Source organism: Petromyzon marinus, chromosome 8 (genome assembly GCF_048934315.1).
Source record: "Petromyzon marinus isolate PM22_M1 ecotype Great Lakes invasive population chromosome 8, UKy_Petmar_22M1.pri1.0, whole genome shotgun sequence".
NCBI lineage: Eukaryota > Metazoa > Chordata > Hyperoartia > Petromyzontiformes > Petromyzontidae > Petromyzon > Petromyzon marinus.
The window spans coordinates 8,551,040-8,575,513 of record NC_133674.1 but is presented as its reverse complement, the minus strand read 5'-3'; the positions used below and the strand labels follow the sequence as shown (position 1 = coordinate 8,575,513).

Below are 24,474 nucleotides of genomic sequence, written 5' to 3'. Positions count from 1 at the left end.
CCAAAACGTGGATATACAATCTGCAGCAAAAAAAGGGGCTATTTTAAAATATACAAATTAATTCTCCCAAACACTAACCCAAATTTTGTACGCATTACAAGATCCACACATACAGTGAGGGAAAAAAAGTATTTGATTCCCTGCTGATTTTATACGTTTGCCCACTGACAAAGAAATGATCAGTCTATAATTTTAATGGTAGGTTTATTTTAACAGTGAGAGACAGAATAACAACAAGAAAATCCAGAAAAATGCATGTCAATTTTTTTATTGATTTGCATTTTAATGAAGGAAATAAGTATTTGACCCCCTCTCAATCAGAAATATTTCTGGCTCCCAGGTGTCTTTTATACAGGTAACGAGCTGAGATTAGGAGCACACTCTTAAAGGGAGTGCTCCTAATCTCAGCTTGTTACCTGTATAAAAGATACCTGTCCACAGAAGCAATCAATCAATAAGATTCCAAACTCTCCACCATGGCCAAGACCAAAGAGCTCTCCAAGGATGTCAGGGACAAGATTGTAGACCTACACAAGGCTGGAATGGGCTACAAGACCATTGCCAAGCAGCTTGGTGAGAAGGTGACAACAGTTGGTGCGATTATTCGCAAATGGAAGAAACGCAAAAGAACTGTCAATATCCCTCGGCCTGGGGCTCCATGCAAGATCTCACCTCATGGAGTTGCAATGATCATGAGAACGGTGAGGAATCAGCCCAGAACTACACGGGAGGATCTTGTCAATGATCTCAAGGCAGCTGGGACCATAGTCACCAAGAAAACAATTGGTAACACACTACGCCGTGAAGGACTGAAATCCTGCAACGCCCACAAGGTCCCCCTGCTCAAGAAAGCACATATACATGCCCGTCTGAAGTTTGCCAATGAACATCTGAATGATTCAGAGGACAACTGGGTGAAAGTGTGTGGTCAGATGAGACTAAAATGGAGCTCTTTGGCATCAACTCAACTCGCCGTGTTTGGAGGAGGAGGAATGCTGCCTATGACCCCAATAACACCATCCCCACCGTCAAACATGGAGGTGGAAACATTATGCTTTTGGGGTGTTTTCTGCTAAGGGGACAGGACAACTTCACCGCATCAAAGGAACGATGGACGGGGTCATGTACCGTCAAATCTTGGGTGAGAACCTCCTTCCCTCAGCCAGGGCATTGAAAATGGGTCGTGGATGGGTATTCCAGCATGACAATGACCCAAAACACACGGCCAAGGCAACAAAGGAGTGACTCAAGAAGAAGCACATTAACGTCCTGTAGTGGCCTAGCCAGTCTCCAGACCTTAATCCCATAGAAAATCTGTGGAGGGAGCTGAAGGTTCGAGTTGCCAAACGTTAGCCTCGAAACCTTAATGACTTGGAGAAGATCTGCAAAGAGGAGTGGGACAAAATCCCTCCTGAGATGTGTGCAAACCTGGTAGCTAACTACAAAAAAAGTCTGACCTCTGTGATTGCCTACAAGGGTTTGCAGAGGGGTCAAATACTTATTTCCCTTATTAAAATGCAAATCAATTTATAACATTTCTTACATGCGTTTTTCTGGATGTTTTTGTTGTCATTCTGTCTCTCACTGTTCAAATAAACCTACCATTAAAATTATAGACTGATCATTTCTTTGTCAGTGGCAAATGTACAAAATCAGCAGGGGATCAAATACTTTTTTCCCTCACTGTAAGCATGATTTTCCTTTCTTGTTTCATCTTGTCCAGCTGCTATATATCGACTGTGGAGTGCCGTTAGCTTGCACAATTTGAACAAAGAGATACCTGAGCCTGATGAGAATCCATCTTCAGGTTTTTAAGTGCCTTGAGAGTCGTCACTTTTCCTGCTTGGGTAATCTCTGTGGAAATCAACAAACATTTGAAAAGGAAATTGTTGTCATCTCTCCTGCTTTTCAGTTGTTCTGCCGGAGTAAAGAGCACACGTAAAGCCGTTCTGGTTTATTCACAGCTGGATAAGTACCACCCCACATCCTGAGGGTTATTTGACCATACTTTGCCATGGTAGTCAGTGTTGGTGCATATAAGACAGAGGAAGGGTGCATTAAAACAATACCTTTTGCTGCACTGCACTCTAATGGCATAGCCCCGCAGCAGACACACATGTTTAATGCATGGCGGTTGCCTATCCAAGCTCTATTCAGCCTTAAACCGTAGTTAGATTCCGAGAACTGACTAAACAACTAGGCACATTCCGGTTGATTTGGCCATGGGCAAATAATAGCACAGTGCATTCAAATCCTCCCCAGGAATGTTAACACAGTCTATCGTACATTTTTGGCTGATAAATTCACCAGTGGCCATGCAAAGTGGAAAGTGCGGACACCTTGACTTGAATATTGCAGCGGTTCACAAAAGTGCAGCATATACTTAGTTTTTTCGGTAAAGTCACGTTGAAGAGAAACAACAAAATAATAAAATATATATATAAAATATATTGTTTTATTTTTTTATTGTTATATATATTATTATTTTGTTGTTTCTCTTCAACGTGACTTTACCGAAAAAACTAAGAATATGAATTACTGCAGTCACGAAAGCTTTAAATCAAAATTTAAAAGTGCAGCAGTTCAGTTCAATGTGGTTATGTTAACATCGAGCGGTGTGAAACGTCACTGGTGTGGCTGTTGCCGCTGCTAATGAAAAACATCAGCAGCGACATGTCTTTGTTGACAATTACGTCAATGCTACGCAAAAATATTCAAGGGTAGGCAGTGCTCTATTATTATAGTTCCGCATTATATTTGCAATGACGCACATTTGTATGTATACATGTATGTTGAACTTCTTTCGCACGTACGTAGCCAACCTTGCTAATCAGAGGTGTCGGGGAAGGACAACAAACTAAAAACAAAGAGCAGTTCTAAAGCAATTAGTTTGTCAATCTAAATGATTTAAAAGTGCATAGCTCCAGTGGCTTCCTAATATCGAATGGAAGAGCGTTCCAGGTGGCCGCCGAAGCGCATGTGAAAGCACGTGATGCAGTAACCGTCCTTTAAAAAGAATATTAATTAGCAAAATTGAATTCTCAGTACCAAGCACACGTCTTTCCACGTGTCCCTTTCTTGTCCTTCTCTTGCAGAAGAACACCCACCCATGGGGCACAGCTTATCAGCAGCAGGAAGCAAAACAAGGAGCCTGATTTGTGGGTCTGAATGCTCTAAAGCATCATCCAATCAAGGCTGGGAGCTAAAATAAGCACGGCAAACACTTGCTTGCTTAAAGAGCTGTCACTCTTGGAAAATGTACTTCCAGATTATTCTCTCCTATGTATTTGTTGGGGTTGCACTGCTTGTTGATACCCTACTGGACATATGTGAACAAGAACTTCATAGCTCATTGGATTCCTCCAGTCTAAATAAAGATTCTGACAAAGATAAAATATTCATACTCTTTGTTTTTTTTTCGGTAAAGTCACATAGGTAAAATAAAATTTTAAATAAAAGAAAACAACTCAATTAAATCACGACGTTTCGGAGGCAACACAAGCTTCCGTCTTCAGGTGGAACAGTCACAGCAAGATAGCTGCATCAAGTGGTGAGCCTCGAGCTTATATACAGGTTAAGGTGGGGGGAGGAGTCAAGCACGACGGCTTGACTCCTCCCCCCTACCTTAACCTTAGTCCCGCACGCTGTCGTCGCTCCCTGCTTGGCTCCTCCCCCCCACCTTAACCTGTATATAAGCTCGAGGCTCTCAGAGCTCACCACTTGATGCAGCTATCTTGCTGTGACTTCCACCTGAAGATGGAAACTTGTGTTGCCTCCGAAACGTCGTGATTTAATTTAGTTGTTTTCTTTTATTTTAAATTTTATTTTACCTACGTGACTTTACCGAAAAAAACAAAGAGTATGAATCCTTGCAGTCACGAAAGCTTCAAATCTAGAATAAAATATTCATTTTTTTAGCTTCTTCACTTTCTGAAGAAGCTCCAAGCACGAGGGGTGAAACGTCAGACATCACGCTGAACAACGCACGGTAGGTACACTGGATTGCAAATTTTAATAACTCTACAAATATGATACTAACTTGGTCAATAAAAATGCGAGTAGTAGAAAATACCCAAACAAAATTACAGCAGCAGATTTGGCCAACTATCAAATCACCTTGAATGTACCCAATCTCAACGTAGCTTGGAAGCTAAGCAGGGTTATAATAATGTTTACTTTTAGAAAACATCGTCATTCATGCAAGTTGCATCTCACAATCGCTGGGGGACCACAGGCGGTGAGCCAACGGCAACAACTGTCTCAGCTCTGCAGTCCCCTGTATATTTATGTTTTCCGTCAATGAATGAGTGTTTATTTATTTTGGAGGAAATAAGAGCGCCCGAAGAATACCCACACTTGCGAGGGTGCAACACTATCCCATACAGGACAGATAATATTAGTACACTGTGGCACCTCCTCAACATCCACAGGAAGGGCGTTTTGCAACTTTTGTGTGATCCATCATACCTCACTGCCTTCAAAGTGTTGGATTATAGGTATGTACTACCACCGCACGGTTCGAGCCTGGTTAGTAACGGAGGTGACCACGAGGCTTGTCGGATGTTGTGTGGGGTTTCTAGGTGTGGTCAGGAGATGGCAGTGTGTGGAGGGTTTTCTCCAGGTTATGCATTTTGCTTGAATCCAACACTCATTATTGGTCATGGCCAATAATGGAACGCTCTTCTGATATTAGGAAGCCACTGAAGCTATGCAGTTTTATATCTAGATTTAAAACGAATTTCTTGATAAATGCTTTTTGTGTTTAGTTTGTCGTCTTTCCCCGCTCCTCCTATTAGCACGGTTGGCTACACACGGTGAAAAATAAGTTCAACATACATCCTTACAATAACCAGGACCCTCTTGAAAAATAAAAGTATTGGAATTCGTGAAGGCTTTTCTCGATAATTAATTGGAATTGTTAATCATTGGCATGAGTAAGGGCATGAGACAAACTCGACTGTGGTGGACGTTGTGAGATGGTGACACTTGGCCGGGGCCACAGAGCTGTCAGATTGACAAATTCGTGGCTCAAAGGCCCTCTAGTGGCACGACGACGGCGCTTCTTCAGAGGCTCGTCCAAAATCTGTTTCGTTACAAAGATAGCCGAGGCGATTTTAAATTTCGGTAGGGGGAAAGGGCATGTCAGATGACAAATAACTAATGTAAATACAATAGTCCTTACATTGGTGCGTTCGCTTTCTGTTTCCAGACAAGTCAGAATCAAAATCACAATATTTATTTATACTGGAGGAATCCGATGAGCTATCAAGCACTTCTTTACAGATGTTCAGAAGTGGAAATTAGGATAATGATGGGAACTCCCCACTGGTACCTGCCCCCCACCCTTCCCTGCTTGTAGAACTCCCTACTGGTGCCCCCATCCCCTGATTGTAAAACTCCCTACTGGTGCCCCCCTCCCCTGTCTTTAGAACTCCCTACTAGTGCCCCCCTTCCCTGGCTGTAGAACTCCCTACTGGTGCCCCCCTCCCCTGCTTGTAGAACTCCCTACTGGTGCCCCCCTCCCCTGCTTGTAGAACTCCCTACTGGTGCCCCCCACCCTTCCCTGCTTGTAGAACTCCCTACTGGTGCCCCCCTCCCCTGGCTATAGAACTCCCTACTGGTGCCCCCCACCCTTCCCTGCTTGTAGAACTCCCTACTGGTGCCCCCTCCCCTGGCTGTAGAACTTCCTACTGGTGCCCCCCTCCCCTGGCTGTAGAACTCTCTACTAGTGCCCCCCCCCCTCCCGCTACATTTGAAGATGAGGCTGCCGAACGCTGTTGATATATTTAAATCCCAAGTGAAAATCCATTTAATTAAAAACAACTTTCTTCTAATTGGCTTTGTTCCACTGTTACTTGTTAAATGATATTTGTTCTTTCCTTGAACGGTGCCTTGAGTCATTGGGAAAAGCGCCTAATAAGTGCAAGTTATAATAATTATTATTTTTATACCGTGACGAATTTAACTACTCGTCGCACGTGAAAATAAACATTAATTGGCTGCAAATAATCTTAATACATGCACCTTTGCACAGATTGTGCAGTGTTGCGAGATACAGTTTGCATGAATGATGCTACTTTATTATTAAGAAGGCAGTGGCTGTCCAGTGGAAAAAAAAAACCTCTCTCATTGTAGGAATATGGAAATGTTCACAACAGAGATAAGTGCTATCTCGGAATTGACCCAGTGGCAGTGCAATTTGCCGCTTGTTGCAGAGGTTTACGGTTCAAACCCGATGGCCTCCCTGGTTAATACTGCAGGCATATTAACTGTAAAAATGTGCGCCGTGTGCTTTCCAGTCGAAGTTAAAGAGCTCACGATGTAATTTGAGAAAGAGGAGGCCATGTGTGGTGACGTTCTGGCCCAAATAAACAAAATACTCCCCCCTAACTGCGACATTTATCTATACATTGCAAAATCGCCCCAACTGGCAGACTTGCTGGCCGGTGCTGTGTTCACCTTGTGCCTCACGGGTATAGCTGCCACAGGGCGCCTACGACATGGGACGAACTATTTTAACATTAAGGGATGATTATGATGATGGTGTTAGATTTTTTTTATCTTTGTTATTTTCCCAAAAATGCTCCCGATCGTGCCATCGGCTTCATGTCATGAGGCACAGTATCCTTTCGGATTCCATGCAGAACAGTGCAGCCCTTCGTGTCGGAGAACAGCCCATCATAGTGGAGATCCCTGAAAATGACCTCTGGTACACACACGGCAGCCGGCAGGCAGCACTCTCCCACCCGCTCTGCATATGAGAGTAATGTTCGTCACACGACAAACCGATTTATCTTCTCAGATATAGAATTTAGCCAATTCAAGTGCGGTTTTGATGACTGGGATGAGACCATCCTTAACTCACTACACTGTTGGTGATGTTTGAGTGGGGAAACACTCTGACAGCATGTGTAGTGGCATAAAAGTGGTCACAATGGCGTCAGCGCCAACTACCGTCACGAGAGTGGAAATGCACGTCGGGAGTCTCTCTCTCTCTCTGCCACCAGAATAGGGTTGACATGGAAGAGGGCCATAGGGGGCATAGTTCTGGTGAGGGTCGGAGAAAGAGCAAATAAGGACGTGATACTCTGTGTGAACCCAAGAGGGCACGTGACCGGGACAGAGTCGCGAGGGGGCCCGAGAGGGGGCTCGGGGGACAAGTGATGAGGGCCGAGAAGCTTCTGGAGAGATCCAGAAGGGGGCGTGGCCGAGGAAGGGGCAAGGCCACGCTCAGCGGCATTAAGCCGGGGTCCTGAGAGCGATCGAGGCTCTCTGGGGGAGGTCGGCGCGTCCTACGGTCTTCGCTCTGGGTCGTCGGTCACATACGAGACGGGGTGGTTGGCAGTACGTTACTGACCGACCTTGTTATGTAGTTGCCCTGTTGGGATCTAGTTAACCGTTGTAACGTTGAGTAATAACCCTGTTGGTGTGTTATAATAAACGTGTTGCCTCCAAGTTCAAGTGTGTGCCTCCATGAAGAACACTACACATGTAATGGGTGGGCGCCGGTCGAGCTGGATTACCCATGAGGATCTGGTCGATCTTGTTCACAGCAAACTTGGCGTCGTCCCGGTTGAAGCACATGGGCGGCTTGAACTTGAGCACATTGCTGTAGGGCCCGTCTGCACTCAGCAGCACGTGCTCCTCTTTCAACCTGACCGACAAAACGTAGCTGTCACTACCACCAACAAAGACAAAGACCCCCCCCCCCCATAGCCTGAACAGACTGTTGGGGCAAGTGCTGTTAGCGAGCACCTATGAAGGCCAGCACAGCACACAAGGGAATGGGTGGCCAGCACAACGCCCACCGCCTTTGACTCCCCAGTGGCGATGTTTACACACCGCACCAAGCACTCATTTGACCTAGGGGGTGCCCAGGACCGGTTCAGATAATCGTCACTGTTGTTGGCCGTGAGCGGGAATGAAACTCTGGTCGCCGAGTTCGTAGGGCAGCGTGCTAACCACTGTGCTGCGACCACAACGGCCAAAAACAGAGGCTGCAACATAAAACATAGGTTCACCCAGGGGTAGGGGGGTGGGGAAAAAGGGGAAGTTGTTCCCCCCAATGACATTTTTAGATTGCTGTTATATGTCAGAGAGCATTGATTCCCAGCCTGTCTGGATCTCCGTACCACTGTCAACCCTAAAAAAATGTTTCACGGACCACCAAGCACCAATAACATATTTGTCAATATTAAAACTGCTCCTAATCGTAGCATGCGCGGACCGCTTCCCATAGACTTGCGGACCACAGGTGTGAATTCCCTGTCAGTCCTGTCACAGACCGTAGCCCTCCGATGTGTTTTTTGGGCATTACCACGTGTTGTGCGGCATGACGTATCACTCTACGTGCTGGCAGCTTCTCTTAGGGACTCCATATTCGGTTTCAGAATACGCGGCACAAACCCGAGAACACATCAGAGAGCTATACAGCACGATTCGGCTTGGCGCTACTAACAGCAACGGCAAGTGTAAACATTCGCTAGCAGAACAGAACCAGGCAACAGCACCTACCATTATTTGAAGACATGTAGGAACAAATGCCAGTGAAGCATAAACAGTACTGACCATCGAAATGTGTGGCTTTTACTGAGTGGTAATCAAAGGGACATACGAGGTACGTGTTAATGTATAACCACGAGCCCAAACATTCCAAACAATAAATATTAAAGCGAGGGTCATCCACTTGCCTGTAGATTATGTGCTCGGCCTCTGCAGTTGCTGCTGCCCTTGACTTCCTGTCCTTCACCAGATCCACGCCGACAAACAGTCCCTGCCCCCTGCAGAGATTCGCGGGGAACGGCATGGAGAGCGCGGTGTTAACCGTGGCGCCTCACAGCAAGAAGTACCTGCGTTCGAGTCTTGCCTCGGGTGCCTTTCTGTGGGGACTTTGCTATGTTTTTTCCCCTCATTCTGCATGAGTTTGCTCCGGGTCCTCTGGGTTTCTCCCATAGCTAAATGTACGCATTGTAATTGGTGTTGGTCAAACATCCTAACTGAGGAACCACCTGAAAAAGAGTCTTCAGACTCAGTGTGGCTCTCCTGGGTAAATAAAAAAATAATCACAATTGTCATTATTCTAACAGTTTTATTATCACAGTGAGGCTCCCGAGTCTTACCAACCACAACGAGGTAATCAACTCGCTCAACTTGCCCCCAGCTCAGTCGATCATTGAGTCTGGATGACTGGGCCCAAGGTGAGTGGTCTCGCATCCAAAGACGAATCCTTGGTTGCGTGACCACGCCAGTGAATTCCAGAGGTGTTGCAGGCGTGGAGCTGCGGGATGTGGCCAGGAGGTGGTAGGGTCGAGTTCCACCCCTCTCATGGGCGAGGATTTTCTCCGTACACTCTGGTTTCCTCCCACACATGCCAATCGTTCAATAAATGGTAGTGTCCAAATATGCAAATACAGCAGGGCCTTTCTAAAGCAGAGTCTTGAGACTCTGAGGCTTTTCTGGATTAATAATTGGATTCAATGCTGCTAGCTACGATAGGAAGAGACACAACACAGCCGACGGTGTTGTCATCGTTCTGCTCACCCGTTATTCCTTGTTTGACTCAGCTGCAGTGATAAACATGTCATCTCACACGTGCACCGAGTTACTTAAACCCGAGCGCGCATGTGATGGAAACCCAAACTTGATAAGCAGGTTGTTATAAACAAGAGGACATTCGTTTTTTAGACTCAAAATTAACAAGTTATCATGAGGCTTGCATTTCCACAAAATTCCCAACCTCTCTTGTGAATTTGCTATTGCGTGGTGTACAGCAATTGAAGTTTGACAAATCACAATGAGATACACAGAGAAGAAGCCGTAACTGATAGTGACTAGTGGCAACCTGTGGCTCCAGATTGAGGAGGCGATACAAACTCCAATCCAGGTGTTGCAGTGTTAGGGGCCGTCCATAAATGACGTCACGCGATTTTGGACGATTTTTTACCACCCCTCCCCCTTTGCCACATGACATCACAAAAAGTCAGACAAATCGCTTTAAACTATTGTCATTGTAGTGCGTATTTAATGTGGCGCTGCACTCTGATATTGTAGGAGAAAATATTTATTAAAAATTATATTTAATTAAGTAGAACGTGTTGTTTATGACGTCACATTTCTCAACCCCCCCCCCCCCTCTCGTCACACATCGTCACACATCGTCACAAATGTCTGACCCCCCCCCCCCTAGGTGCGTGACGTCATTTATGGACGGCCCCTTAGCCAATGTGTGCAGGTGGATTAATCGAGTAACTGGTTTGTTCTGGCAGCAGTGGCTACATCGCCAGTGTCCAGGCCATGCAGCGTGCCGGGAGACACTCCTCTGGTGGGAATCCAGCGCTGGTGCACTATGGCCACACACTGCCTTCGTGTGGCAATCATTAGTGAATCCACCTGCGCGTGACAGGCACAGGGGAGGCCAGAATTCTCGCCAAAACTGGAGCCGCAAGCGCGGCTCCGCGCGAGGCATCTCGTCGCTCTGACATTCGTTGGGCACCTGATGTCGCCGATGATCTCGTGCCTCGTCTTCAGCTCATTGAGCAGCTCCACGAGATAGCGCCCGGTGGACACGGCATTTTCCCGCATATTCTCCTTCTCTATGATGTCCAGCACCGACAGGGCGATGGCGCACGACACCGGGTTGCCGCCAAACTGCCAAGAAATGTGCCAAGAAAGTGCCAAAAAACAATGTTTCAGCCGCTGGCAATGACATCAGCTGGGTCAGAACGTCGTGTTCCAACTGCTGGGCGAAACTAGCCTCACCGATTTTGCCAGCGGCAGCGCACTAAACTCAGCGGTAATATTTATATGCAGTGGTCCCTCGGTGGACGATAACAACTGGTTTCACGAAAGCCATCGTTAATTGAAATGATCGTTAATCGAATATAGGAAATACATATTAAAGGCTTAATTTGTTCCGCCCAAAAATATAATTCATAATATTTAAACACGCAATAAAAAAACGTATAAGGATAAATAATGAATAAATAGACCATAGAAATTTGCATAAATTGAACATAAAATTAAAATGCTTACCTTAGGCTAAGAAGATGGATTGCTTAAGGAGTTGATGTTGAAGTTGGGGTGAGAGAAAACAATTTTTCCTCACGTTCTTCACATGAATTTTAGGGGTCATTGTTATTGATGTTATTTAACATTTAAATAAAACAACATGAAGTATTCAAGAGAGCTGTTTCCATAAGTATTAAACCCACATCAAACATCGAAAAGCAAGCAGCCAATTGCTCTCAAAACGCTCATAAAAGGGGCGTCGCTGATTGGCTGAGGTCTGCATGAGTCCAATTAGGAGCGCTATGATTGGCGGAAATTGGCGGCCGCGTGATATCGTTAAACGTATCGCTTATTGAAAATGTATCGTTAATAGAAACAATGGGACCCTATGGGAGCCGCATCGTTAATCGAATAATCGTTCATCGATGGCATCGCAAAAAAAACACCGTACTTGTTCTGATACGCCTGGAGCGTCACAAGTGGCATCTCATCAACACGTTTGAATAGGCGCTGCCAGCGACAGCTGTCCCAGTGGGCACAAGGTGACTCAGCACCTTGTCAACATACGGGCATTAGTCTGCCAGTATGGGGGCAATGATTGTCGTGTGTAAACCCAATTGAGCAATTTGCGAGTCATTTCTTGCAAATATGGCATATTCGCACCGTCATCTCAGCACTCGATGGCCTCCCCATACCAAATAATGGCATGGGATCTTTAATGTCCACTGTGAAGCAGACGCCGCGTGGTATGATCGTGGTTAATACCACGCAGTAATAACCAGGGCAGCCGCTGGGTCAGAACCACAAACCTTTGCAACAAGCGCAAAAAACGTCACCACCGCCCCATATTCCGTGCGCCCATGAAGCGCCCGTTCAGCCAAATCTCCGCTTCGCTGAGCTATCATTTGTGGCCAGGTTGCTTCTCGAAAAAGAGCTACATAGCTCAGTGGGCCTTACTGGGTAAAATACAACAACAACAAAAGTTTAGCTTTAGAACAGCTCGGCAGTGCCGGTGGGTGTGCGCGTTACTTACGGTGTTGAAGTACTCCACGCCGCTGGCCCTGAAGCTGTCCGCCACCTCGCGGGTGGTCACGACGCACGATATGGGGTGGCCATTGCCGATGGGCTTGCCCATGGTCACGATGTCGGGCACAAAGTCCTCCCCTTGGAGCTGGAAGGCCCAGAAGTGGCTGCCGACCCTGCCAAAGCCGACCTGCACCTCGTCGGCGATGAAGATGCCTCCAGCGCGGCGCACGTGGCTGCGTGGTGGAGGGACGGGCGGCGTGGGGAGGATGGGTGGGGGTGACGATGGCAGGCAACAGGGAAAAAAATCCACGCGTGAGTCGCTGGGCTGCGGCAATCGGTGGGCCAAAATGCGATGGTCGCAGTGTTACGGTAAATAATGAACGAAAAGCGATCGGGCAAATTTGCAGAGCGTTTACCTTTTTTTACGTAATACGTTTGGTAATTATTGGTAATTTAAGAGCAAAAAAATACATTGTAAATTTATCGAAATAATTCAAGCAAATGCATCAGTGTTTTTACATGCTGAACCACGCCAGGTGTAAAAAAAAAAGCTGACAGCAGCCCAAAAAGAAAAGCCAGAGAAAAGCAGCGAAAAAACGCGAATATTAGCTCCAGAGTAGGAAAGGCACGGTAACTGCCAAGTACAGCAAACTGCCAATTGTCAAGGACTGAGCATGCCTGCGGCTGTTACTGTTGTTGCTGATAATCACAGACTCGTCAACAAAAGGAGTGTTGACTGTTATTAATCCCATGCTTTGCATAACACGATTCGAGTCTGAATTGTTTAATTATCGTATAAAATTACATTTCATTGTCAATCCAGTGCTGGAAGAAGGCCTCCCCATGCTGAGTTGAGAATAGGAGTCGTTTGACCATACTTCACCATGCTGGTTAGTGCAGATTGATGAAGAGAGGCAGCCAGAACCGGTTCAAATATTTATCAAATTCAAATCACCGGATTTATGGTTCAGTGTGCTAACCACTGTGCCACCATTTGATTATTTAATGAAAAGCGAAATGCATATTTGTCTTCCAGGGAGCTAATTAATTTTACGACGTCGGTTACTTTCTTTTCATTAATGCTTGCTATTTGAAAATAAATCTAAAGTGTGTATTGTTGTTGTTGGAACAATACATTTTGAAATAAGCCCAACTGTGCAATCGTCGTTTATCGTGGGTAGTTTTAGAAGTGTCAACGTACAAAAAAAATTCATCCGGATATGACAATTTATTCGAGCAAAAATTTTCCAACGTTCATTAGTGTCGCGCCATTGTATTTCCACAAGGCAGCTGCAATTAAAAGAGTAGTTTCTGCACGTCAAAATTATCTCAGCACTTCTGCCAAAATATATATACACACATAGATATATATATAAGGCTCAAGCAATTAAAATAAGCCAAACGAAAACGAGAGAAACATTATTCATATTTCAAAAGTTAGACAAGAAACATGAGCTCGCATGTAAAAATCAGTGTGAGCAAGGCGGAGGTCAGGTGGAACGACAGAGAATAAAATGTAAGTTTGACGTGGTGAATACGTGTATTTGTTTGAGAAGTAAGTTTGCTGGTTGCGAGTCATGGTGAGGTCATGATTCGGCATGCAACATACTCGGCGACCTGCTTGAAATATCCGGGCGGGGGGATAATTTGTCCCCCGCAACTCTGCATGGACTCGGCCACAAACGCGGCGATCTATGGTGGAGAGACAATATCGCGCTTGGCGACACGCGAGGCAATGCCACACCGTGCACTGCCCTCTTAAAACACCGAAAACGCGACATCCTTTCGTTTTTCTCCACACAAATCACAAAGTCAAAAGCGTCTCCCCGCTCCGACGAGCAATTGGCGCGGCGCTCTCACTAACATCGGCGGTCCTGAGCCAGTGGTGGAAAATCCACGTTGCCATGACGAGGACCAGTCTCTCTGTAGGACAACCGCTGTTGACTTCCCACAAAGTGGTACTCCTTTTTATCGGCGCCGGAGTGGTGGTGGGCTGAATTAACCCCCCGATGGGGGATTTGAATTTGTAATCTTTCGAATTGTGAGCCAAGTGCTTCTAACAATAGCATCACACACCCTGTCAGATTTTTCCTAAAATGTACATTCCCAGCGCTTGTGTCAGTCCAATGCTGGATGAGGACCTCCCCATGGTGTGCAGCTCACGGTGGTTGGGGGGGGAGCACTTTATTCGACGATATCTAGACCACTCCGTTCAGTGCGGTTCAGCGAAGGTGGGTAGCATATATGTGACAGCGTAATAGAGTACAACATTGGATTTTGCTGGAATGCCCAACTGCTACAAACACATATATTGGTTCTTTCGGTGAAGTCACATAGAAGGGAAACAATAAAATAATAATAAAATAATAAAACAATAAAATTCTCACGACGTTTCGACTGCAACACAAGCAATCATCATCAGGTGTGAAAACCACAGCGAGAAAATTTGAAAAAAGTGGCGGTTTTTTTTTTACGTTAGCACCACGGAGAGCGATTTGGGAGTTATTCAGATGGACGAGTCCATCTATGTTCGGAAAAAAAGGAGGGAGGAGACGAAAATAATGGATGTGGTCTGAAAGCCACCATAAGCTTGAACAATCAATTAAGGCCCGAAATGGTTTATCAAATCCTTCCAATGATTGCTAAGCCAGAATCAATCTACAAACACAGCAAGACACATTCTTATAAACCGCATTGTTCACGTGCGAAACGGACAACTGAGCATTCACGGTTATCTTATACTGCAGAACACGTCATGCATATATACAGCTATTATTTAAGCAACGCGTGCATATGTTGCACCGGTGGGGGGGGGGGGGTGAAGCTCATCTTCTGATGCAAGCACACTGCAGATATAACCACACGTGGCCTTCCTTCCAGCCTCTACCGTTTGTATTTTTTTCACAAAGGATCTCTTGTCCGATTATCACATTGGTATGTATGTTGAACTTATTTCACACCGTACGTAGCCAACCATCTGAGCTGTAAGGAGTCGAGTCAGTCAACGAGTGAAATATTACACGCATGGGCTGCCAACCAAGTTGTTTAAATATTTAGAGAAATATTTGTTTTACACTCTGGTTTTGTGAGTGTCCATCGACTCATCACAACGCTGCCAAGAATGTCACCAGGTGGGAATTCACTGAGAATAAATTACTGCGGCGATGTCAGAAAAATGCACTGTCATGCTTTCACAGTAAGTCCTCTGGCTGTTTTCCATTCTTTTGAACCACACCTTTGGGTGTGAGCCGCGTGCGTGTTGCTTTTCTTCTCTGGAGTGTGAAAACCGCGACCTTTCCCGCAGCGTGACCTTTTACTGTAACTTAATTGGGGTGTTGTTGTATGAATAAGTCGCTTTCCGTCTTACGTGAAAGGTTTGTGAAAATATCACAGGGCAGGGGGGGGGGGGGGGTACAACTCGTCGACCCTTTAGGGTTGCGGATAAGAAAGGAGGCTGCCTATTGTCAGCTCTGGAATCTTGGCTACACAGTGCTGACGCATTCTACCCACAGCACGTCTATGACGACCCTCCATGAACACTCTATTAGTGCATTCATTCATCGGGACTCCCCAGCGATTTGTGTTGCGCACCATTCGTAAGCACAAATGCAGCGCCGGCGCGGTGTTTCCTACCGGGTAGGGCGTCGTTACTTACGCGTTTGTTTTCATTAAAAATGACACATTACTTGGGGTGTAGCGGTATTAAAAATGGACTTACAGCGGTAAAAAAATCTGCGCATTGTTGAAACTGGACATTTGTGAAAAAGAGCTTCGTCGCTCATCGGATTCCGCCAGTCTAAATAAAGATTCCGATTCTCTCCTGTGCGTTCGGGTCGCACCGTGTGCTGTCCCGCATGACGTCTGACGTTTCGCTCAGCGTGCTGGGAGTCTCTTCGGGAACGTCGGGACATCTCGCCGAAAAGAAATGCGGTACAACCCGAAAAAAAAAAACGATTGCAGAGCCATCCAGCACAATCGCGACAACGCGGAGAGGTGGTGCCCCTCGACGGTTTTGAACACCACCGACCTGGCGGAGTTTGCAACAGAGCGCGACGCCCCCCATACCTTGCGTCCTTTCTTGTGAGCCTGTTCCAGCATCTCTTTGACGTCGTTGGCATAAGCCGTGCCAGGGTCCGCGGTATCCTCGCGGTATTTGCCCCGGTACGTGTCCGGGCTGGATGCCTGCGTGAACATTTGGCACGTCGCGTGTGAATTTAGAGCGCTCGGTTTGGCTCTCGCCTCCGGCTTCAAACAGGGAGCGGGAACAGCCAGCATCACGTAAAGTAGACAGCATAATCCCTGTGAGTGCCTTCCTGCTAGAATATGCGTATACAATACAAGACATACAATTTACGATTCATTGTCAGATGTGTTTCGCGTCTAAATGCAACCGCGCTAAGAAAGCTAAGTCGGCTTGGGCAGGGCATATCACTGGAATGGCAATGGCTTTGAAAGGCCTTTATCCAGCAGTGGTTTGATCAGGACTGCCGATGATCATATACGACCGCATCTCAAGGCATGCTACAGCAACGGGTCCTCCTCACAGCACTCGTGCGCTTGTGCCTAAGTGATGGACACGTGTGTGTGTATGTGTGTGTATGTTGAAGTTCGTTCGCACCGTACATAGCCAACCGTGCCAATCGGAGGTACGGGCATTACTTGGTCGTGTGAAACTGGCTGGAGTCTATTCACAGCGCCACACTGTACCCGAGTTTAATGTCCTCGTAATCCCAACCGTGAAGCAGGATCTTGAAAGTGTTGCATGTGCCTCTGGCACATAAGGTTCAGTAACAAAAAGTTACACATTTTCCTGAAGCAATGCGAAGGTGGTTTGAGCCTTTTGGTCGTGCCTGTTTGCTGCTTCCAACCAGCTCCCTATACCCCGGTGGTGGGTTGAGGTCGCTGTGAGCTCAACACACTGCTGCCTGCCTCTTGCCTGAGCCAAACATTCCCAGATCCTCCCCACTCTCTGGCTGGCACTTTATTTTGTAAATAGCAATAAACTGCACACAATAACACCACGTTAATAAGGAAACAAAAATGTACGCATATATAATGTGACATTCCGAGTAATGGCTCTTCTTCACAGCCACATCGAGGGGCATGAGAGGCACAGCGACGGTGCTGTTGACCAGTCACATGTTTTATGATGTATACAGTGTAATCCCAATTTCATGAACGATTACATTTTTCCCAGTCGCCTGTCTAAGTGATCAGAAGGCAGCAGGCTGCATTCGTTATCCTTGCCCCACATCCCATATAAACTTCATCTGGAGCTCCCTGACATCACTGGATTGGCGCTGCTGATGGAACTCCAACCCCCACGACAACCTCATTCTGCGTGCACTCTTCGATTTCTGGACCTCGGCAACACCAGTTTCATCTTTGCTCTCCTCCAGGACTCATTTGAGTGTGTTGCTGTCCCCTGGTCCCTCGCGGGTTGCCCTTTTGCTCTTCCATCTGTCCCGCTCTCATCGTCGCCCTATCCCCTCTGTCAACGATCCCATCGGCTCACTTGTTCGCCCACCACCCTCCCCAGTTTCGTTGTTGTTTTGTAACCCCACATTTTTATCCCCACCCCACCCCCAATTTGTTACAACACCTCGAGATGAAGTGGCATTCACACACTTATTTCAATACTTAATATGAGCCGGTGTTTCTGATTTGGCTGGACGTATACAGTATGAACACGTCCACTGTTTCTGTTACAACTCCTTGAGATGCAGCCACATTTAATTGCGACAGAATATACGGTCAGCTTGTGTATCACATTTGTATAATACAGATGGGCACTATCTTAAATATCTTAATAATTTTCCGTGACCAATCGACTGCGACGTGGAGGCTTCCCCAAGTCGTCACCATCCCTAACAATCTCGCGATGTAAACAATCCACCCGTGATTCATACATAATTTGTTTCAGATTGGCGATTGTGTACGTATAATGTAACTTTTTGTTACTGTAGTTAAACGATATTTACTACGGTAAAAATTTTTGATTGACATTATACCGACACAATATCCAACCCATTACAAACTAATTATGAATCATAATAAAAATGCGTCACGAAATCCTATGCATTGAATTAACAATCCTCTCAGCACTTGCACGTGAGCTCATTTCTATAAATAGGCATATATATTATTTTTTTCTACGACGATCATATTTATCCGTGTGCCTCGGCATTTCTTTCATCACGTGCTTTTCTGAAATGTCTCAACAGCTGCTGGCCGTATTGAATAAGGATGCAGCGAAATAAAAGAGCCGTCTGCGTGGAGTAGCCCTCGGCCACTTGGAGTGGGCCCTACGCTTGAGGCCGTGACTCACCACGTGCACCCACTCCTTCTTGGCGTCGGGGCCCATGCGGTTAAACTTGTACGGGCTGATGTCGATGAGCGATGTCACGTGGCCATGGTATGCACTGAGGAGAGACGCGTAGGCGTACATTTAAATCACATTTTGTTCGCTTGTTTCTCAGAAGCCGCGCAAACTCTCGGCGATAATTATTTCAACTTGTAACGCCCTGCAGCACAATATTTGCTCTCTCTTAAAGGCAGAATGACTTATTCATGACCGGGCTGAATTAAAATGTGAGTTATCTTAATGGACAGGATTGTTAGGATACTGAAATCGTGTACATTAATCTATTTTTAATATAAGCACCATTATTGTTAAGGTGTAACCACCAACAATGGTTCTTGTGAAAGAACAAAGTGCACAGAGTGTAATTCTTAGTTGTCCAAACTGAATTACTTTAGTCTCCATGACCCAGGGGCATGAGACACACCAGTTTCCGAGGCAATGACAGCACAGAGAACGGTGATAATTATCTGAAAATTTGTGGCAATTAAGGTTGCACTCGGTGTTGCTCGACACGATGATCGACGTTTCACTCCACGTTCATCAGACATTGTGCCAAACAAACTGCGGTATAACCTGGAAACACATTGGAGAGCTATATGCAGCTCAACCGCAAGAACCTACTGCAATATTATTTGAAAAGGAAAAAAATATCATCCACATAGGAAAGCCACAATGAGTCCGAAAACTCTTCTTACCCAACACCAACTTGATGTCATTAGCTGTGGGAGAAACCCCGAAGGAAACCAAAGCCCACACAGAAACGCGTACGACAGGACTGGGCCCCTAAATCCAACCAACCTACATTGCCCAGCGGGATTCTTCTACCAACAGTGGATTGAAAGGAGACTTGATGATTAGATTTTTGTTTAGACAGAGCTCCGAATTCCAGGTGTGCTATTGCACAGGTGACCAAAACAGTCTTGCGTAATCTTTGCAGGTGTTGTCACAGCTGTGATGATTCTGTCATATGTCACGTTTACTAACGTATTGAGTTGTAAGCATTTGTCCATGGAAAAGTAAACACAATTATTTTATGCGAATAGTGAGTTTTTTGTTGGGTAATTTTGTTTTGGGACTTAAAATTATTATTTGGAGACCGCACAACATTTGTTGACAAGGGAATGTTTCGCTGGGGGTGGGGGCTGTTTGCAACACGGCAATGATAATATTATACAGTCTTAGGAACACCAAAATTAACATTATGAGACCTCCTTTGCCAGAAACAAGATATAGGAATAGGTTTTACCCTTTTAACTGGCACAAAAACTGACACCTTTATTCAAGGCATCATGTTTACAATGACCACAACACAAGCAGTCAAAATGCAAACAAAAAAGACAACTCTGATAATAATATGCACTGTCCTTGAATTTGATTGGTCCACACCCGAGACAGCTTAGGCTCTTAGAAAAGCTGTCTCGGGTGTGGACCAATCAAATTCAAGGACAGTGCATATTATTATCAGAGTTGTCTTTTTTGTTTGCATTTTGACTGCTTGTGTTGTGGTCATTGCAAACATGATGCCTTGAATAAAGGTGTCAGTTTTTGTGCCAGTTAAAAGGGTAAAACCTAGTCCTAACACCAAAATTGTTTTGCCGTGATGACATTAAACAGCCGACAAAGAGTTTCCACGAATAGAAACCAAAAGAGAGAATAATCACGGTTAGTCCCTGTCGATCTGGAGTTTAGATATGACTTCAGTTCATTGTACAACAAACAGCTGGGGGCCTTTGAGCACAATAAGTTTCCGGTTTGATGAGGCCAACACTCACCAGGTACTCGAATGAGTACCTGGTGAGTGTGTAAACATTGCCACTCGGGAGACATAGGCGGCGAGGCGTAGTGATGGCCACCCACCCTCTCGTGTTCCATTCTTCATAGGTGCTTGCCAACATTACTTGCCCCAAAAGTATGTTAAAGTTATATGGGGGATCTTTGCGATAACGCGTGGTTGGCCACAAAAATATTTGAAGGTTCTGTTCAGCCCTAAGGGAAAATAATGTTTGCTCCTCCATGATTATTGAATCCCGTCCGTGGAGTGTGTGTATGTATGTGTGTGCATGACAGTCAGCGCTATCTCTTAGTGACCGAGCGTGATCACGTCCGTGGAGTGGGTGTGTGTGTGTGTGTGCATGACCGGCAGCACTATCTCTTACTGATCAAGGGTGATCACGTCCTCGTGGCCCGTGTGCTGCCTGGCCAGGCGCAGCGCGAGGTCATTCGCCTCTGACCTGAAAGTCATTTCACAGCCGCGTGTCAGGAGGAATGTGCCAGCATAGGTTTTCTCCCCGCCTGACCACACCTTCTGTGGAACCACCGGTAATGAATGGGGTGGCCCGGATAAACAACAACAACAACAAAAACCAAGGATAACGCAATACATGTGTAAATGGGGCTATACAAAACGCATATGTTGTGTTTATCTACGTAGAAACGGGGGTGAAGACGTCAGATGCGCGCCGTCTTTTAAAGTGATTGGTTTATTTGCTGGCGTGTTTGCGGTCACATGGGCGCAGAGTCACTGACCCGCAGCGAGTAAGGAGCAGCTGATAATGAAACCAGTACGCAAGCACGGTGTATTTGCAAAACCCAATACAATCTGTCCATGGATTCAGTGGGTAGAGAGCATTCCACCATGGCGCTACAATGCGGAAACTTAGCTGTTATTGGACGGTGTGATAGGAGAGCGCTTGTTTTTTTTTTAAACGGCGGAGAGAATTGCACAGCTCGTTGAGCATTAGGCGGGCGTGTGACACATTCGATCAAACGGATCTTTGACGCAATCTGGCGTCCACCTAAGGCTCGGCGAGGCAGCAGCTCCGCTGACTGTGAGCTCCTGTTACGATGCGCTCTGGGCGAACAGGTCGTGCAATAGAAATGCGCTCTGGAGCGCTCTGAAATGCTCCGCCCAGCTAAAGCTATCTTGAATGGAGACGTAGAGAACGATACCCTCCTTGCCAAGAGGATAATGAGGCTGGTTGAGAATTCAAACGCTTAGGCTAGGGTACGGCTGTCACAACTTTTCACGGGGTGCATGCTTGCGTGTTACACACACACACACCCAGGGATTATGCTGAATGAAATTGTCGACTATAATGACACTTAATAGTATTTGCAGTCTTATATACCTCATGGTGTTGCTTATTTAGAAATGCCCATATATTTAAATTGTATCCTATTAATACACTCAATAGCATGACCATGTATTATAGCAGTATTATTAGCATTATCTATTAGAATCTTAAGTATGAAATATTTCAGGACTGCAACTAAAGACAATGATAAGGGTCTAATGTCACAAATATCGTATGGTAATCGTGAACGTGTTGCTGTTGGAGTATAACCCTGGCCATTGACCGAGCAACCCAACGTTCCTACCAGCTCCCTCCGCAGGAATGTGTTCTGGGGGGCAAACCGAAACTCCTCAGTCGGTGCGAGACGCAACCCTTTAGCACGGGCGTGCGGTCTCTCATCTGAGCCATGCCCTTTAACCCCTCACCCTCCGGGTGACGGGCAGCGACAGCTGCTGAGCGGCGAGAATAACTCGGGTCTCGTCCAACCAACCCCCTGCAGCAGGCGTCTCTGCGATGCCTCGCTAGGAAAAGGCAAAAACAATAACACCTGACACCACGAACCAATCGTGTTTGCGTCCCGTCCTGCTTCGTCGGCGATTTGCAATTCCTTTTTACCCCGAGTTCACGAAGTAGCAGACGGAGAGCTTCTCGGGCAGGGTGTCCGTCAGCCGCTTGGCGTAGCAGACCATGTGGTCGTGCAGAAACCGTGAGTTGGTGTTGAGGAGCAGCATTTGCTTGTGGGCAGCCTGAACCACGTCTGGGTGGCAGTGGCCGACTGTTAAAAAACGCACAAAGTCGACGGCAAAAACAAGAGTCGGCATCTTCAAACAAACCAAAAAGTCAACGTCAGTGCCACTCGGCGTAAATCTGCCCCTTGCCGTCCCTGGGCCAGTGGTGGGAATTCTGCATGTCTACGTTGGGGGGGGGGGGGGGGGGGGGGTGAGGCTATCCATAGAAATGATTTAAACCAAAAAACAACCCTGTTGACGTCTCGCAATGCGGGTACAGATGGTAACTGAATTCGGCTCCTGACCGGGACACTTGCACTCGCACGCTGTCCCCTTGTGAGTCAAGAGCTCTTGCCACGACTCCAGCCAGCCGGATGCACAACGCGACGCGATGAGTCACTTTTTGAAGTGTGCCAGGGCACGGACACTTCGATAACTTTAAAGGGACAAATTTAAAACAGCGTTCGGTCACGGGACAACTTGTTTTGCTTGAGTTTACGCTGAACATGGTGAACTCTAAACTCTCGTTGTTTTCGCATGATTAATGACTGCACTTCTCACGAGCGCTCAGACGTGTGTTTAATGAGAAACGGAGAGGTCGGTTGTTAACGGTGGTGTTTTAGGGAAGATGGAACACTACCAGAGTCTCTGTGAGCAATCGGGGGAGGCTCGGCATGATGACCATCAAACATTTTAAGAAGCTCCGCTGCAGATGATGGGAAAGTGTGACTGCTTGCAGGCTTTACAATGCTGCAGTGAGCGAAACTCTCACGCCCCACTTCAATTCCTGCCTCAACCTGTTCTTTACAATCGTGGATGCCACCATCAGGTCTTGTAAGGTCAGTGACTTAAACCGATTTCAGTAGCGTGCTGTGAGACAGGAGGCCTTGTCTGAAAACTTCTGCTGAATAGCAACGTGGAGCCCTCTGTCAATCCACTTCCTCGTGCCTCTCAGTAATCGTGTTTTTTTTCTTCCCCCCCACCACACTTATCCATGCTCCTCGCTGCGGGGTTGGTGAAGGGAAGTGCCCCAGGACCGAGTTTCTCACCTGACTCTCGGATGCTTTCATTGTTTTAATTTCCCTTACGACAGCTCCGATCTCACGACATTTCTAGAAATCCGTCGGTCGTTCTGTTCTCGGGCCCCCGGCGCAGGCAGCAAACCCGAACCGCTGCAGAGCGAGCGGCGGTGGTGTAGCCTCACCGTGCGCCACGTTGTTGATACAGTCGAGGTAGCGCTCGTCCTTCTCATTGTACATGTACTGGCCCTGAGCCCGCACGATCTTCAGGGGGTCCGACGAGAAGAACAGCTTGCACGACGGCCTGCTCGACACGCGGAGAGCGGGCGCGGCGAAAGTCCCAGCGGTTAGCGAAAGAAATGCCTGAAGCTACGACGTTCAACCGCAATCACGCACGCGCGCTCTGCATTGCCAAAAGGTCAAATTAAAGACCCTGGGGCTCCTGCTCACATACCTCGCAGAACCGATTGCTACCTGCAACCCCTGCGGCTATCCAGAGCACCCAGCACTCATCACAGCTCCAAACCACCCCTCCCCTCCACAAACACGACTGCTCCACACAGCCAAAAGGCTCCCACTACCACTCACAGCCCCTTCACCGCCACCACCACCCCCTCTCCCCAATATCACCCACAGTCCCCCACTGCTCCACACAGTCCACACCTCTCTCTCCGCACCACACGCACGCGCACACACACGGTTTACACGTCTCAAGAATCAACAGAGGCTATCATTTTTATCACTCTCTTTCTTGGAAATACTGTAATCGATTCCAAATAAACAATGACATTCGGTGCCCCAACATTTGCAGCTCCAGGCTGTGGAGTTCAATTTCCAAAGCCACACAGACACACGTAGAGTTAATATGTTATGTAATGATTAAACTTTTGCAAATGAGTTGCTGCGGTGTGGGATTTGGTGCTGTTAAAATGTAATTAAATGTCAAATGCAGACTCATCAGCGGATTAACCCCGGCTGATGACCAAGGTGATTATGAATGCAGAAAATGTTGAACATCTTGATAGATTTAGTTAGGGTTTAGCGAGTTGCTTCTCGGTTGATCCGAGTGCTGTGTTGAACGGTGGTTACCACTCTTGTGCTTGCCAGCTTGTTGGGATATTGTGTCGATTAGTATAATTCAGGACCCTAAAACAACGCTGACAGAACAAAAAAGAAATCTAAATATTTTTACATTTATATATATGAAAAAAATCTGCAGTACTAACAAAATGACAACGGGATTTCAAATCGTGTAT

The 24,474-nt window shown here is 46.5% G+C and overlaps 1 protein-coding gene across 3 annotated transcripts in view; it reads right to left on the bottom strand.

The window, feature by feature from the left end:
- LOC116940190 (ethanolamine-phosphate phospho-lyase-like) overlaps positions 1-24,474 on the bottom strand; it is a 53,821-nt gene that overhangs the window by 9,262 nt on the left and 20,085 nt on the right. For 2 of the 3 annotated variants that reach the window (XM_032949585.2, XM_032949583.2), the window contains exons 2-12: positions 23,404-23,522; positions 22,087-22,246; positions 20,554-20,628; positions 18,362-18,455; positions 16,099-16,215; positions 13,643-13,725; positions 12,041-12,266; positions 10,493-10,647; positions 8,691-8,780; positions 7,524-7,654; positions 1,781-1,854 (exon numbers count right to left, since the gene is read on the bottom strand). In XM_032949585.2, the coding sequence (XP_032805476.1) occupies positions 1,781-1,854; positions 7,524-7,654; positions 8,691-8,780; positions 10,493-10,647; positions 12,041-12,266; positions 13,643-13,725; positions 16,099-16,215; positions 18,362-18,455; positions 20,554-20,628; positions 22,087-22,246; positions 23,404-23,522 (1,324 nt within the window). Of the gene's footprint in view, positions 1-1,780; positions 1,855-7,523; positions 7,655-8,690; positions 8,781-10,492; positions 10,648-12,040; positions 12,267-13,642; positions 13,726-16,098; positions 16,216-18,361; positions 18,456-20,553; positions 20,629-22,086; positions 22,247-23,403; positions 23,523-23,672; positions 23,756-24,474 lie in introns of those variants that run through there. The other variant, XM_032949586.2, reaches the window with a different exon arrangement.